At 43.1% G+C, this 16,794-nt stretch overlaps 1 protein-coding gene across 1 annotated transcript in view; it reads left to right on the top strand.

Annotated features, from left to right (window-relative positions):
- The first annotated feature begins 4,308 nt into the window (after window positions 1-4,308).
- Window positions 4,309-16,794, top strand: part of LOC123990398 (guanine nucleotide exchange factor VAV3) — a 148,885-nt gene continuing 136,399 nt past the window's right edge. The window contains exon 1 of the mRNA XM_046290955.1: window positions 4,309-4,833. Within this exon, the coding sequence (XP_046146911.1) occupies window positions 4,627-4,833 (207 nt within the window). The 5' untranslated portion in view covers window positions 4,309-4,626. The remainder of the gene's footprint in view (window positions 4,834-16,794) is intronic.

Below are 16,794 nucleotides of genomic sequence, written 5' to 3'. Positions count from 1 at the left end.
ATGCCATCCTCCTCTCTTTCATGTTGATGAAACGGTCTATCACTCTGTCATACAGTACACACTTTTTTGTTGTCCTAGGCTACAGTACCTGGCTAAAATGCTTGCTCGCTAGCCTAACTTCCTTTCATGGGCAACAATGCGCCAAGCCAGCTAGTTAGCATTAGCCTACTACATCTAGCTACATATTGAACTTCCATCCTCTCAGGCCAGGGGCACAATTACTTAATTTATGATTGGATCAGAATCCCCATTATAATCATTGGCCAGTACAGAGAATTAAGTAAAACCACAAGTTCAAATCCCTAACTCCATCCATGGCTAATTTAGGAAACGGACAATTTTAGCTAGCTAACTAGTCACTGGAGGGCAACAACACAACGAGACGCAACATTTCAAGTTGTTTCTGTCAATTACGTTATGCTCGGGGTGTGATTGGAATGAAGCCAGATCCAAACTGGCTTCCAGGACCATTCACAGTTGAGCTTACTCAGTTTAGCTCAATTCTTATTGGCTATTATTTTATACTTTTCTTTTTTAATCAAGGGAGGCCAAATGTGTCATGTTTGTCAATTATTATCATGTCTTGTCCCTGTGCTCTCCATTCTATTCGTTTCCCTCTGCTGGTCTTATTAGGTTCTTTCCCTCTTTCTATCCCTCTCTCTCCCCCTCCCTCTCTCACTCTCTCGCTCTCTCTTCTCTCTATCGTTCCGTTCCTGCTCCCAGCTGTTCCTATTCCCCTAATCAATCATTTAGTCTTCCCACACCTGTTCCCGATCCTTTCCCCTGATTAGAGTCCCTATTTCTTCCTTTGTGTTCCGTTCCTGTCCTGTCGGTTCCTTGTTTAGAATTCACCGTGCTGTGATTGTGTATCGCCCTGTCGTGTCGTGTTTTCCTCAGATGCTGCGTGGTGAGCAGGTGTCTGAGTCTGTCTGGTTCGAGTGCCTTCCCGAGGCAACCTGCTGTTCACCTGCTGTTCAAGATCGAGTCTCCAGTTTGTCCTCGTCATTTCGAGTGAAAGTTGTGTTTTTTTTGTTTGTATTCACTTTACTGGATTAAAGACTCTGTTTTCGCCAAGTCGCTTTTGGGTCCTCTTTCACCTGCATGACAGAAGGAACCGACCAAGGAATGGACCCAGCGACTTCAGACGCTCGTTACACTGCCGTCGAGATCCAAGGAGCCATGCTCGGCAGACACGAGCAGGAATTGTCTGCTGCTCGCCATGCCGTGGAGAACCTGGCCGCTCAGGTTTCCGACCTCTCTGGACAGTTCCAGAGTCTACGTCTCGTGCCACCTGTTACTTCCTGGCCTGCCGAGCCTCCAGAACCTAGGGTTAATAACCCACCTTGCTACTCCGGGCAGCCCACTGAGTGCCGCTCCTTTCTCACGCAGTGTGAGATTGTGTTCTCTCTCCAACCCAACACATACTCTAGAGAGAGAGCTCGGGTTGCTTACGTCATTTCACTCCTTACTGGCCGGGCTCGAGAATGGGGCACAGCTATCTGGGAGGCAAGGGCTGATTGCTCTAACAAGTTCCAGAACTTTAAAGAGGAGATGATTCGGGTTTTTGACCGTTCAGTTTTTGGTAGGGAGGCTTCTAGGGCCCTGGCTTCCTTATGCCAAGGTGAACGGTCCATAACGGATTATTCTATTGAGTTTCGCACTCTTGCTGCCTCTAGTGAGTGGAACGAGCCGGCGCTGCTCGCTCGTTTTCTGGAGGGACTCCACGCAGTGGTTAAGGATGAGATTCTCTCCCGGGAGGTTCCTTCAGATGTGGACTCTTTGATTGCTCTCGCCATCCGCATAGAACGACGGGTAGATCTTCGTCACCGGGCTCGTGGAAGAGAGCTCGCATCAACGGTGTTTCCCTGCTCCGCATCGCAACCATCTCCCTCCTCTGGCTTTGAGACTGAGCCCATGCAGCTGGGAGGGATTCGCATCTCGACTAAGGAGAGGGAACGGAGGATCACCAACCGCCTGTGCCTCTATTGCGGAGTTGCTGGACATTTTGTTAATTCATGTCCAGTAAAAGCCAGAGCTCATCTGTAAGCGGAGGGCTACAGGTGAGCGCAACTACTCAAGTCTCTCCATCAAAATCCTGTACTACTTTGTCGGTCCATCTACGCTGGACCGGTTCGGGTGCTACATGTAGTGCCTTGATAGACTCTGGGGCTGAGGGTTGTTTCATGGACGAAGCATGGGTTCGGAAACATGACATTCCTTTCAGAGAGTTAGAGAAGCCTACGCCCATGTTCGCCTTAGATGGTAGTCATCTTCCCAGTATCAGATTTGAGACACTACCTTTAACCCTCACAGTATCTGGTAACCACAGTGAGACTATTTCTTTTTTGATTTTCCGTTCACCGTTTACACCTGTTGTTTTGGGTCATCCCTGGCTAGTATGTCATAATCCTTCTATTAATTGGTCTAGTAATTCTATCCTATCCTGGAACGTTTCTTGTCATGTGAAGTGTTTAATGTCTGCCATCCCTCCCGTTTCTTCTGTCCCTACTTCTCAGGAGGAACCTGGCGATTTGACAGGAGTGCCGGAGGAATATCATGATCTGCGCACGGTCTTCAGTCGGTCCCGAGCCAACTCCCTTCCTCCTCACCGGTCGTATGATTGTAGTATTGATCTCCTTCCGGGGACCACTCCTCCTCGAGGTAGACTATACTCTCTGTCGGCTCCCGAACGTAAGGCTCTCGAGGATTATTTGTCTGTGTCTCTTGACGCCGGTACCATAGTGCCTTCTTCCTCTCCTCCGGCCGGGGCGGGGTTCTTTTTTTGTTAAGAAGAAGGACGGTACTCTGCGCCCCTGCGTGGATTATCGAGGGCTGAATGACATGACAAAATGCTCGCTGGCTTCCCTTATATTCAATGATACGGGCGGCAACAATGTCATACTCTTTTTGACCAGACAGCATAAGGTAGTCTACACATACAGAAAAAGAGGGTTGCAGTTTTGCAAATTGAAGGAAAATTATAAAACACAGAGATGAAAGCGAAATGATTTTATATGTTTGGCATCCATGAACACATGCCACTGTAAGAAAACGAGTTCCAAATCTCTCTGCCAATAACAGCTCATTTTAGCTTTCCCCTCCCCACTCAAACCACTCCTAGACAGTCCAAACAAAATTATTACTTGAGAAATTGCTCTTTGCTAAAAAGCCCTTTTTTGTTTCTTTTTCACCATTTGAATTGAACACAATCACAGTAAGGTACAAATTGTTACCCAGAAATGATTTTCTGGGTCACAATTAACAACTGTGTTGGACCTTTAAGGCATAAAAGGGAAGGAAAGAGAGCTCTGATGGACATGTACAGTAGTAGGTGGTGGACAGACCAAAGCATGTACTAGCCTACGAATAAAGCCCCATTCTATGATCCAGACTTTGACCTTCCCCCATTCCAATATAACGAATCCTCTCATGCACATATTTACCCACAAAATGTTTTTTTTTGTATTTGCTATTCAAATCATTTCCCCCCACTTTTAATTAATGGATAACAACGGAAGCCATCTGATGCACTGCAGACCACAGCACTGCTAAATGGAGAACATAGATTATCAAACCATAACATATTTATATTTTCATCAGCAGAATCATACAAAGGATAGTCTAATTTTGCTTTTTGGTATTTACAAGGATCTCCAATAGCTGCTGCAAAAGCATCAGCTACTCTTCCAGTGAAATATAATGTTTACCTTGACCATTATCAAATAAAATGAAATATGTAGGCCTACATAAACCGATTGTGCAATATTGGAGTCTTCATTGAATCAGCAATAGATTTATTTGACTGATAAAGATGCATTCATCTATTCCTATCAATAATTAATATACTTTCTATTTGAGGTCACCAGTGCTGCGACAGACAATTTACATATTTAACCAAATTTAACCAAAATCTGTTTTCGATAAATTTAACAGGCAAAACCCATTCTATTTATGTTAAATAATTCCAATAATTTTATGGAAGTTAATTTTTCTGACTAAAGTTAAGTAATTTAATATTCATCCTCTCCGAATAGACTACCGCTACTTCTAAATCGTTCTTAATAGGCTACAATTTTCCAAACTGCACTTTGTGTTTTTTTTATTTCTAAGAATGTTCTGAGGTGGGTGACACAATGCTAATATCAATGCAGTAATTAACTCTATGGAACATATGAGTGGAAGCGGAAAAGGAGAGGCGGAGGGTTGGTATGGACGGAGAGAGAACGCGCGCGCGAGAGAGAGAGAGAGAGAGAGAGAGAGAGAGAGAGAGAGAGAGAGAGAGAGAGAGAGAGAGAGAGAGAGAGAGAGAGAGAGAGAGAGAGAGAGAGAGATGGAGAGAGGCAGGGAGGGAGAGCGCACGAACAGTGTTGCCGTTACTGTCAGCTGTGGAACGGTTCAGTCATCAATGGACAGGGTACACACGTAGCATAGCCTCTTTCAATGTACCTTTATTTCTGCTATGAAACGGAGGGAAGTATAATCAAATCCGGTTACCTAGTTTCGCTTTCATCGTTTATATTGCAGATTGAAATGGAGACAACGTTGTGTTAGCGCGCGCTATTGATTAGACTCCAATAGGCTTTATTCCTTGCGGAATATTTGTTTGATCTCAACCATATATTAACAATGATGGAGTATTGGAGGCAGTGTGCATTATGGCTGATCAACTGCAAGGTGCTACCACCCAACCATCGGGTAACATGGGAGTCCGCCCAGGTATTCGACCTGGCTCAGACACTCCGAGATGGAGTGCTCCTGTGTCAGCTTCTCAACAACCTCCGACCCCAGTCCATCAACCTCAAAGAGATTAATCTCAGACCGCAGATGTCACAGGTAAAATAAGAAACGTGTTTACAATAATTTCATATCAAAAACATTAAACGCTTCAAATACTCTGCTAAACCACAATGCCCATATTTTCACCCATCGAATGGAGTAATCAAAAACATAAAATACTTCATAGAGGGAGGGAAAACCTGTTGGCAGTTTGAATCACATTAGTTTAACTTAGTTCGCTGTGAACTTGGGAATTGTTTCATATCCTCGAAAGTGTTCTTTTTTTGTCAACGAGGGAAGTTTCCATTATTTTGATCTCTTAAAGCAAAGCTGTACCGTTATCTGAACCGAGTCAGACCTCGCTTGCCCTCTATGGCAACCAGGCCTCAGAGCATTTAATATTATTCTGTACAAAAATCTGACACTCCATTTAGTATGATATGTTAGGTTTCGATGGTATGGATTAATTTTGGATGTTCATCATCCATTTCGTAGGATATGTTACAAATGACAATTCCTATTTTAAGTAAGATTTTGCTAAACGTACAGTATGCTATAGATTTGTAATGTACAATGTTATGAATTTGCAAACGTATGATATGTTAGGAATTCAAATTTGTTGTGGCTAACATTAGCTAGGGTTAGGGGAAGAGTTAGCTCACAAGCTAAGTAGTTGCAAAGTAGCTAAAATGTAGTAAGTAGTTGAAAAGTTGAAGAAAATGCTAAAGTTGATGATATTCAAACCTTTGGGTTGCTAGAGTTTCGCATTATACACCTACCTATACACCCCGACCAATCATCCTCCTTTAGTTTTTGCCTTAATTAACCTTATGTCTTATATAACCAGACATATAGTCTATGAGACCAGGCTGTCTATAGGTTATGAGATTCACACATTCAGCTGGAGGTAGAGAGGTTGCTTTGAGTATATGGCTTTATGTACATCAACAAAACAGTTTCAATCAATTCTTATGTTTACCCCTCCCCCATATTTTGATTTATATTTATTTATATATTTAAAAAATCAAATGAATAGCCCCACAAAGGCAGTAAAATTACATGGGCCAACTATCACATTTCTCTGTGACAGTACATGACAGGTTTTGTCTATTAGAAATAAGTGTTAGCTGGTCTTTTCTGTGCTTTCCTTGTTTTCCCTTCCCTGTAACAGAGTTGTTTTTTGAATTGTGCTCTTGCATCTCAACACTTTCATCCTTTCCTATTGATTTATTGTCCCATATTGAGTCAATAGCCAGTACAAAGTACAGGTATATGACAATATCTATTATGTTCCTAGCACACAGAAAGGCTAACAGACAGACATACATACAGATACACAGATAGGTAGACAGACAGACATACATACATACAGATAGACAGATAGGTTGACAGACGGACATACATACAGATAGACAGATAGGTTGACAGACGGACATACATACAGATAGACAGATAGGTTGACAGACGGACATACAGACATACATACAGATAGACAGATAGGTAGACAGACAAACATACATACAGATAGACAGATAGGTAGACAGACAAACATACATACAGATAGACAGATAGGTTGACAGACGGACATACAGACATACCTACAGATAGACAGATATGTAGACAGACAAACATACATACAGATAGACAGATAGGTAGACAGACAAACATACATACAGATAGACAGATAGGTAGACAGACAAACATACATACAGATAGACAGATAGGTAGACAGACAAACATACATACAGATACACAGATAGGTAGACAGACAGACATACATACAGATAGACAGATAGGTTGACAGACGGACATACAGACATACATACAGATAGACAGATAGGTAGACAGACAAACATACATACAGATAGACAGATAGGTAGACAGACAGACAGACATACAGATAGACAGATAGGTAGACAGACAAACATACATACAGATAGACAGATAGGTAGACAGACAAACATACATACAGATAGACAGATAGGTAGACAGACAGACATACATACATACATACATACATACATACATACATACATACATACATACATACATACATACATACATACATACATACATACATACATACATACATACATACATACATACATACATACATACATACATACATACATACATACATACATACATACATACATACATACATACATACATACATACATACATACATACATACATACATACAGATAGACAGATAGGTACACAGACAGACATACAGATAGACAGATATGTAGACATACATACATACATACATACACATAGGTAGACAGACAGACATACATACATACAGATAGACAGATGGGTACACAGACAGACATACATACATACAGATAGGTAGAGATGTAGACAGACAAACATACATACAGATAGACAGATAGGTAGACAGACAGACATACATACATACAGATAGACAGATGGGTACACAGACAGACATACAGACATACCTACAGATAGATAGATATGTAGACAGACAAACATACATACAGATAGACAGATAGGTAGACAGACAGACATACATACAGATAGACAGATAGGTACACAGACAGACATACATACATACCTACAGATAGATAGATATGTAGACAGACAAACATACATACAGATAGACAGATAGGAAGACAGACAGACATACAGTCATACATACAGATAGACAGATAGGTAGACATACAGACATACATACAGATAGACAGAGATGTAGACAGACAAACATACATACAGATAGACAAATAGGTAGACAGACAGACATACAGGTAGCGTGACTGCCAGGTACAGGTACAGCTCCCCTGTCTTCTGCGTTATTAAAAACAGAGGCTCCTGCCTCCTGCCACGTGTTCCTCTGCTCTCCTGGTTGTCAAAGACCATCTGCTCCTGTCCCACGCCAAGCCTGTCCTGTCACAGCCTGGGTCACACCGAGCATGTCACAGCCTGGCCTGGCTCTGGGCTGGGCAGATTATAATTCTCCTTCACATCACAGCTAAATCTGTGTCTCAATGACAACTCTCAGGGGAGAGAGGGGACGGGTACTCCATGTGACGAGTCTAGACCAACCTTTAGAGCACCTGACTGCCACACACACACACACACTCCCACAGTCACACACACACACACGCACACGCATGCACGTACACACACACTCAGTCATCACGCACACTCAGTCATCGCACACTCGAATGAAGCAGCCAATGAGTAAGCTGCTTCACAAACCAGCTATCAGTGTATAGCTGACAGACAGATTGCGTGACAGAGTGAGTACACTCTAAAACAATTCTACAATCCTCATGTCAATATGAATTACTTCTACAATAGACTCGTAATCAAGTTTGTTTTTAAAATGGTCAAAGTCAAGTGGACCATTACATTTGCTATTGTTCTTGACATTTTGTATTGCTTTTAGTGCCTCAAACAAATGACCATGTTTGCATGGTGCTTTAAGAGAGGAAACTAGGTTGTGTGTTGGTAAGAAGAGAGGTTGAGCTTTGTATCACTCTCAGGGTTAGACAAGGCCAACGGCTACAATTATTGATCGAGAGAAGATCATTATTTGCCAGCATCCGCTCTAAGTCATGACATAATGGCACACTATGTAGCAGGCACATTGGATGTGTCCTATGCTTACCCATTGTAACACTGTTATTTTTAGACATGGCTTGATGCCATCTTGGATTAGTCATTATGATTCAATGAGGATGATACATACAAAAGTGTAAGCACCTACATCACGTTCATCACCGAAGCAAATACGATTCATATATTCAATTCTGCCCAGCCTACTTTCTCTTGATTGTAGACCAAGCAGATATAATATTTCTGTCCTTAGGCTTAACACACTACTAGTGTGCTACACCCATTCACACAGCATGCTAAGGATACCAATTTCCTTTGGTTGTACATCACTATCCAACAACAGAAACTGGAGGGGAAATTTCAAAAAGCCCCTCCACAACTTTCTATCTGCGTCCGAAATTGAACCTTACTCCCTATATAGTGTATGACTTTTCACCAGGGCCCATTCAGAATTAGTACACTAAATATGGAATAGGGTGCTATTTGGGAAGCACCCACTGCCCCCAGCCCTCAGTGCTCCATGGAGGTGTCATTTACATAACGGAGGGTTGGTTGAGATGCATGAATACCACAGTGAATAATTAATGAATACACAGTGGCAGTAGCTATTTTATCATTGGTCCATTTACAAACACATGGGACGCTAGGCCTCCCCTCACCCAGTGGGACCCTGGGGACCGCGGAGAGACCCAGACAAAGGCTTAGAGGGCCCAGAGCACAAAGGACCTGTCTGGTGCACAGAGCCATATCAAAGAACCCTCTCTGAACCCAGGGGCCTGGACCCTCAAAGCAGCGGGCCTCGTGGCTGTATTAGACGCGTAATTAAAGCACAAGTCATCAGCTCCTCTGGAGACTTAGTTGTCCAGCAGTGATGGCAGCAGCGGGGTTGGCAAGAGGGAAGTAGTGGAGTGCGTAGTGTGTGTCTCTCTGATGTGAAGTGTGCTAACAGTGTGTGTCTCTTTGATGTGAAGTGTGCTAACAGTGTGTGTCTCTGATGTGAAGTATGCAACAGCGTGTCTCTGATGTGAAGTATGCAACAGCGTGTGTCTCTGATGTGAAGTGTGCTAACAGCGTGTCTCTGATGTGAAGTATGCAACAGCGTGTCTCTGATGTGAAGTATGCAACAGCGTGTGTCTCTGATGTGAAGTGTGCTATCAGCGTGTCTCTGATGTGAAGTATGCAACAGCGTGTCTCTCTGATGTGAAGTGTGCTAACAGCGTGTGTCTCTGATGTGAAGTGTGCTATCAGTGTGTCTCTGATGTGAAGTGTGCAACAGCGTGTGTCTCTGATGTGAAGTGTGCTATCAGTGTGTCTCTGATGTGAAGTATGCAACAGCGTGTGTCTCTGATGTGAAGTGTGCTATCAGCGTGTCTCTGATGTGAAGTATGCAACAGCGTGTCTCTGATGTGAAGTGTGCTAACAGCGTGTGTCTCTGATGTGAAGTGTGCTAACAGCGTGTCTCTGATGTGAAGTATGCAACAGCGTGTCTCTCTGATGTGAAGTGTGCTAACAGCGTGTGTCTCTGATGTGAAGTATGCAACAGCGTGTCTCTCTGATGTGAAGTGTGCTAACAGTGTGTGTCTCTGATGTGAAGTGTGCTAACAGCGTGTGTCTCTGATGTGAAGTATGCTAACAGTGTGTGTCTCTGATGTGAAGTATGCTAACAGTGTGTGTCTCTCTGATGTGAAGTGTGCTAACAGCGTGTCTCTCTGATGTGAAGTGTGCTATCAGCGTGTCTCTTTGATGTGAAGTGTGCTAACAGTGTGTGTCTCTCTGATGTGAAGTGTGCTAACAGCGTGTCTCTTTGATGTGAAGTGTGCTAACAGTGTGTGTCTCTCTGATGTGAAGTGTGCTAACAGCGTGTCTCTCTGATGTGAAGTGTGCTAACAGTGTGTGTCTCTCTGATGTGAAGTGTGCTAACAGTGTGTCTCTGATGTGAAGTGTGCTAACAGTGTGTGTCTCTGATGTGAAGTGTGCTAACAGCGTCTCTCTGATGTGAAGTGTGCTAACAGTGTGTGTCTCTGATGTGAAGTATGCTAACAGCGTGTGTCTCTGATGTGAAGTGTGCTATCAGCGTGTCTCTTTGATGTGAAGTGTGCTATCAGCGTGTCTCTTTGATGTGAAGTGTGCTAACAGTGTGTGTCTCTCTGATGTGAAGTGTGCTAACAGCGTGTCTCTTTGATGTGAAGTGTGCTAACAGTGTGTGTCTCTCTGATGTGAAGTGTGCTAACAGCGTGTCTCTCTGATGTGAAGTGTGCTAACAGTGTGTGTCTCTCTGATGTGAAGTGTGCTAACAGTGTGTGTCTCTGATGTGAAGTATGCTAACAGTGTGTGTCTCTCTGATGTGAAGTGTGCTAACAGCATGTCTCTCTGATGTGAAGTGTGCTAACAGTGTGTGTCTCTGATGTGAAGTGTGCTAACAGTGTGTCTCTGATGTGAAGTGTGCTAACAGCGTGTCTCTCTGATGTGAAGTGTGCTATCAGCGTGTCTCTCTGATGTGAAGTGTGCTAACAGCGTGTCTCTCTGATGTGAAGTGTGCTAACAGCGTGTCTCTCTGATGTGAAGTGTGCTAACAGCTTGTCTCTGATGTGAAGTGTGCTAACAGCGTGTGTCTCTGATGCGAAGTGTGCTAACAGCGTGTCTCTCTGATGTGAAGTGTGCTAACAGCGTGTCTCTGATGTGAAGTGTGCTAACAGCGTGTCTCTGATGTGAAGTGTGCTAACAGCGTGTCTCTCTGATGTGAAGTGTGCTAACAGCGTGTGTCTCTGATGTGAAGTGTGCTAACAGCGTGTCTCTGATGTGAAGTGTGCTAACAGCGTGTGTCTCTGATGTGAAGTGTGCTAACAGCGTGTCTCTGATGTGAAGTGTGCTAACAGCGTGTCTCTGATGTGAAGTGTGCTAACAGCGTCTCTCTGATGTGAAGTGTGCTAACAGCGTGTCTCTCTGATGTGAAGTGTGCTAACAGCGTGTCTCTGATGTGAAGTGTGCTAACAGTGTGTCTCTGATGTGAAGTGTGCTAACAGTGTGTCTCTCTGATGTGAAGTGTGCTAACAGTGTGTCTCTGATGTGAAGTGTGCTAACAGCGTGTGTCTCTGATGTGAAGTATGCTAACAGCGTGTCTCTCTGATGTGAAGTGTGCTAACAGCGTGTCTCTGATGTGAAGTGTGCTAACAGCGTCTCTCTGATGTGAAGTGTGCTAACAGCGTGTCTCTGATGTGAAGTGTGCTAACAGCATGTCTCTGATGTGAAGTGTGCTAACAGTGTGTCTCTGATGTGAAGTGTGCTAACAGTGTGTCTCTGATGTGAAGTGTGCTAACAGCGTGTCTCTGATGTGACGTGTGCTAACAGCGTGTCTCTCTGATGTGAAGTGTGCTAACAGCGTGTCTCTGATGTGAAGTGTGCTAACAGCGTGTCTCTCTGATGTGAAGTGTGCTAACAGCGTGTCTCTGATGTGAAGTGTGCTAACAGCGTGTCTCTCTGATGTGAAGTGTGCTAACAGTGTGTCTCTGATGTGAAGTGTGCTAACAGCGTGTGTCTCTGATGTGAAGTATGCTAACAGCGTGTCTCTCTGATGTGAAGTGTGCTAACAGCGTGTCTCTCTGATATGAAGTGTGCTAACAGCGTGTCTCTCTGATATGAAGTGTGCTAACAGCGTGTCTCTCTGATGTGAAGTGTGCTAACAGTGTGTCTCTGATGTGAAGTGTGCTAACAGCGTGTGTCTCTGATGTGAAGTATGCTAACAGCGTGTCTCTCTGATGTGAAGTGTGCTAACAGCGTGTCTCTCTGATATGAAGTGTGCTAACAGCGTGTCTCTGATGTGAAGTGTGCTAACAGCGTGTCTCTGATGTGAAGTGTGCTAACAGTGTGTCTCTGATATGAAGTGTGCTAACAGCGTGTGTCTCTGATGTGAAGTATGCTAACAGCGTGTCTCTGATGTGAAGTGTGCTAACAGCGTGTCTCTGATGTGAAGTGTGCTAACAGTGTGTCTCTGATATGAAGTGGGCTAACAGCGTGTCTCTGATGTGAAGTGTGCTAACAGCGTGTCTCTCTGATGTGAAGTGTGCTAACAGCGTGTCTCTCTGATGTGAAGTGTGCTAACAGCGTGTTTCTCTGATGTGAAATGTGCTAACAGCGTGTGACTTTTGCGCTGCTGTGTTCAGTCAAAACCAACATCCAGTTGTTGTTGTTTTCTCAGGGTAGGACAAGTTATTTAGTAACAGTTATGCAGTACAAATACACCTAGAAATGGACTTTTCCTTGAACCTGGAAACATTTTGACTGGGACCTGTCTTTCAAGAGATACGAATAATGAAAGCTAGAGATAAATGGAATGGATATGAGGGGTATTGGCCTTCGTACGTTCTCCATAAATTTGATTTGATTTGATTTGAAATCCACAAGGTCACAAGTTCCAAGGAAAGGAGAAGTGTAAATCTGACATCCACAGAATAGCTTGGATGCTGTTGTAGTATTTTCTCATGGGAGTGTGTCTACTTGTGAGAGGAACGTGCAACAGGTGCAGCAGGAGTGAGTTAAAAGTGTCTTCCTTTATTTTTTTTTTAGGTATGTGTTTATCTCTGTGTGTGAATGTTACAACACGGCAGTATGAAAGTGTCAACTGAGAGGAAGTGTAGATGGGCAAATGGCTGCTGAGACTGTTAAGCTCTAGAGTCTAGACCAAAAGGTTTTGTAAGCTGTGGTTTGGTTTCAGTACTAGCTGCACAACGTGGCTTATATGTGAATGCACACAATGCATCGGCAGCAGCAGTAGTACATATAGGCCTCTTTCTAAAAGACTGTCTCTGAGCTTTGGCACACTAAGGAAGTGAGGAGACGGAATAGAGGAAGGAAGTGAAACTTGACATGCCTGAGCCAAACCCATTCTGTCTAAAAAAACACACAGAAGCAACCTGACTTAGTACATGACAAAGCTTCAGAGTTCCCATTTAAGTAAGAACATTACTTCAAGAGGTAGAGAGAAGAGAGGGGGGCGGCAGAGAATGAGATAGAGCGGAAATGGAAAGAGTAAAGAGAATTGTCAGTGTTGGGACACTTTGATGATGTCATCATTACTGATTTTGTTCCGAATGACTCAGAATTCTCCTAATCGTCCAAGTTCTGCATTCACCTGTATTTCCCTTGCTGGAATAGATTTAGATGTTTTGGGAAATTGTATTCTATGATAGTGGTGGAAAAAGTACTCAATTGTCAAAATAACATAATAGAGTCCTATAGGGCGGCGCACAATTGGCCCAGCATGGTCCGGGTTAGGGGAGGGTTTGGCCTGGGGGGGCTTTACTTGGCTCATCGCGCTCTAGTGACTCGTTGTGGCGGGCCGGGTGCCTGCAGGCTGACCCCGGTCGTCAGTTGAACGGTGTTTCCTCTGACACATTGGTGCGGCTGGCTTCCGGGTTAAGCGGGCAGGTCTAAAGAAGAGTAGTTAGGCGGGTCATGTTACGGAGGACACATGGCTCGACCCTCACCTCTTCCGAGCCCTTTGGGGAGTTGCAGCGATGAGACACGATCGTAATTGGATTGCAATTGGATATAACGAAATTGGGGAGAAAAAAAATACACAATGTATTTTTTACCAAAAAAATACAAAATAGATGAAAAACATTCTATAAAATTAGTAGAGTAAAAGTCAAAGTCACCCATTAAAATACTACATGAGTACAAGTTTAAAAGTATCTTGTTTTAAATGTAGTTAAGTACAGTGGTGGAAAAAGTACTCATTCTTGAGTCAACGTAAAAAGTAAAAGTAAACACTCAATCAAATTCCTTTTATTAAGCAAACCAGGGGGCATATTGGACCATATTACTGAGGTGGCATATGGTAGAGAAATTAACATTCAATTCTCTTTCAAAAGCTCTGGTGGACATTCATGCAGTCAGCATACCAATTGCGCACTCCCTCAATACTGGAGACATCTGTGGCATTGTGTTGTGTGACAAAACTGCACATTTTAGAGTGGCCTTTTATTGTCCCCAGCACAAGGTGCACATGTGTTATGATCATGCTGTTTAATCATCTTCTTGATATGCCACATCTGTCAGGTATATGGATTATCTTGGCAAAGGAGAAATGCTCACTAATAAGGTTGTTAACAAATTTGTTCACAACATTTGAGAGAAATAAGCTTTTTTTTGCGTATGGAAAATTTGAAGGATCTTTTATTTCAGCGCATGAAACATGGGACCAGCATGGTATATGGCCAATATACCATGGCTAAGGGCTACTCATGCACAACGCAACATGGAGTGACTGGACACAACCCTTAGCCATGGTATATTGGCTGTATATCACACTCCCCCAAGGTGCCTTATTGCTTATAAACTGGTTGCCAATGTAATTAGAGCAGTAAAAATATGTGTTTTGTCATACTCGTGGTAAACGGTCTGATATACCACATCTGTGAGCCTATCAGCATACAGGGCTTAAACCACCCAGTTTATAATATAGAATATGCACCTCTGCAGAGCGCCAGTCAAATAAATGGTAATGTTATATGAGGAATTATGTCATTACATTTTATGATTTTCAAAAAGGAAGAGAGTCAGATCTCCAATCAATGTTTATTGCGTTTTTTTTGACCTACCAGACTGCTTCATTTCATCAGTATTGTTGTAAGTGCTTTCTGAGAGCTTTTTCATCAATACTGACATAGTTACATTGAAAACAATGGCCATTGATGATAGCGTTTAACTCTATTTAAATCCATGTCTAATACGAATCTGATGGGAACAACACAAAATGAAACACATGAATGTCAATGTCCCCATTTGTTATATGTTAACACAGCTTTTTATTTCTTTGTCCTTGTCATGGTCTTATTAGATATCAGACTCGTTATTCATGAAGTGTCTCAGAGTGCTGATCCAGGATCAGCTCTCCCCTGTCCATGTAATCTTCTTCAATATGTCCTAAGAGGCTAAACTGATCCTAGATCAATACTCCCACTCTGAGATGTCCAGATGATGCACTCGAGGGAGAGATGTTTCTGTAGCTTGCAGCACCACTACAACCTTTACTGTTCATCCAGTCTCTAGTGGAGCATTGAGAACCTCGAGCCAAATTAAATGGACATTATTTTCTACCCGGCTAAAAATAGATAGAGCAGTCAGTCAGTCGGGCAGTCAGTAATGATAATGCTTAAAGCAAAGAGCACTTGGCCTTGCAGTGTGTAGCCTAGTGTTTCAGTGGTGTACTCTATTAACAATATGTATTTCATATCATGTTTCTCCACTAAGTGTGAATGAGGATGTCTAATGCTTCTCATGCTGTGTAATACTGGGTATTGGTGATACTTGGACATCTCTGCTGAGCTCTATTTAAATACTGTATTTCTATTTTCATTGCCTTTTTTCGGAAAGTTTCCAGACCCCTTGACTTTTTCCACATTTTGTTACATTACAGCCTTATTCTAAAATGAAAAAATAAAATAAATCGTATCAATCCATACACAATACCCCATAATGACAAAGCAAAAACAGGTTTTTAGATTTTAAGGGGCAAATTTATGAGAAGATTTACATAAATATTTACATAAATATTTAGACCCTTTACTCAGTACTTTGTTGAAGCACCTTTGGCAGCGATTTCAGCCTCGAGTCTTCTTCTTCTTGGGTATGACACTACAAGCTTGGCACACCTGTATTTCGAGACTTTCTCCCATTTTTCTCTGCTGCTCCTCTCAAGCTCTGTCAGGTTGAATGGGGAGCGATGCGGCGCATCTACTTTCAAGGCTTTTCAGAGATGTTAGATCGGGTTCAAGTCCGGGCTCTGTATGGGCTACTCAAGGACATTCAGAGACTTGTCTCGAAGCCACTCCTGCATTATCTTGGTTGTGTGCTTAGGGTTGTTGTCCTGTTGGAATGTGAACCTTCGACACAGTCTGAGGTCCTTAGCTCTCTGGAGCAGGTTTTCATCAAGGATCTCTCTGTACTTTACTCCGTTCATCTTTCCCTCAATCCTGACTAATCTCCCAGTCCCTGTCACTGAAAAACATCCCCACAGCATGATGCTGCCACCACCATGCTTCTCTGAAGGGACGGTGCCAGGTTTCCTCCAGATGTGACGCTTTGCATTCAGGCCAAAGAGTTGAATCTTGTTTTCATCAGACCAGAGAATCTTGTTTCTCATGGTCTGAGAGTCCTTTAGGTGTCTTTTGGCAATCTCCAAGCGGGCTGTCATGTCCTTTTACGGAGGAGTGGCTTCTGCCTGGCCACTCTTCCATAAAGGCCTGATTGGTGGAGTGCTGCAGAGATGGTTGTCCTTCTGGAAGGGACTCCCATCTCCAAAGAGGAACTCTGGAGCTCTGTCAGAGTGACCATCAGGTTCTTGGTCACCTCCCTCCTTCTCCCCCAATTGCTCAGTTTAGCCGGGAAGCCAGCTCTAGGAAGAATCTTGGTGGTTCCAAACTTCTTCCATTTAAG

This window comes from Oncorhynchus gorbuscha, linkage group LG12 (genome assembly GCF_021184085.1).
Source record: "Oncorhynchus gorbuscha isolate QuinsamMale2020 ecotype Even-year linkage group LG12, OgorEven_v1.0, whole genome shotgun sequence".
Lineage (NCBI taxonomy): Eukaryota > Metazoa > Chordata > Actinopteri > Salmoniformes > Salmonidae > Oncorhynchus > Oncorhynchus gorbuscha.
Note: the sequence above shows the minus strand (reverse complement) of the source record. Positions and strands in the feature narration are given on the sequence as shown.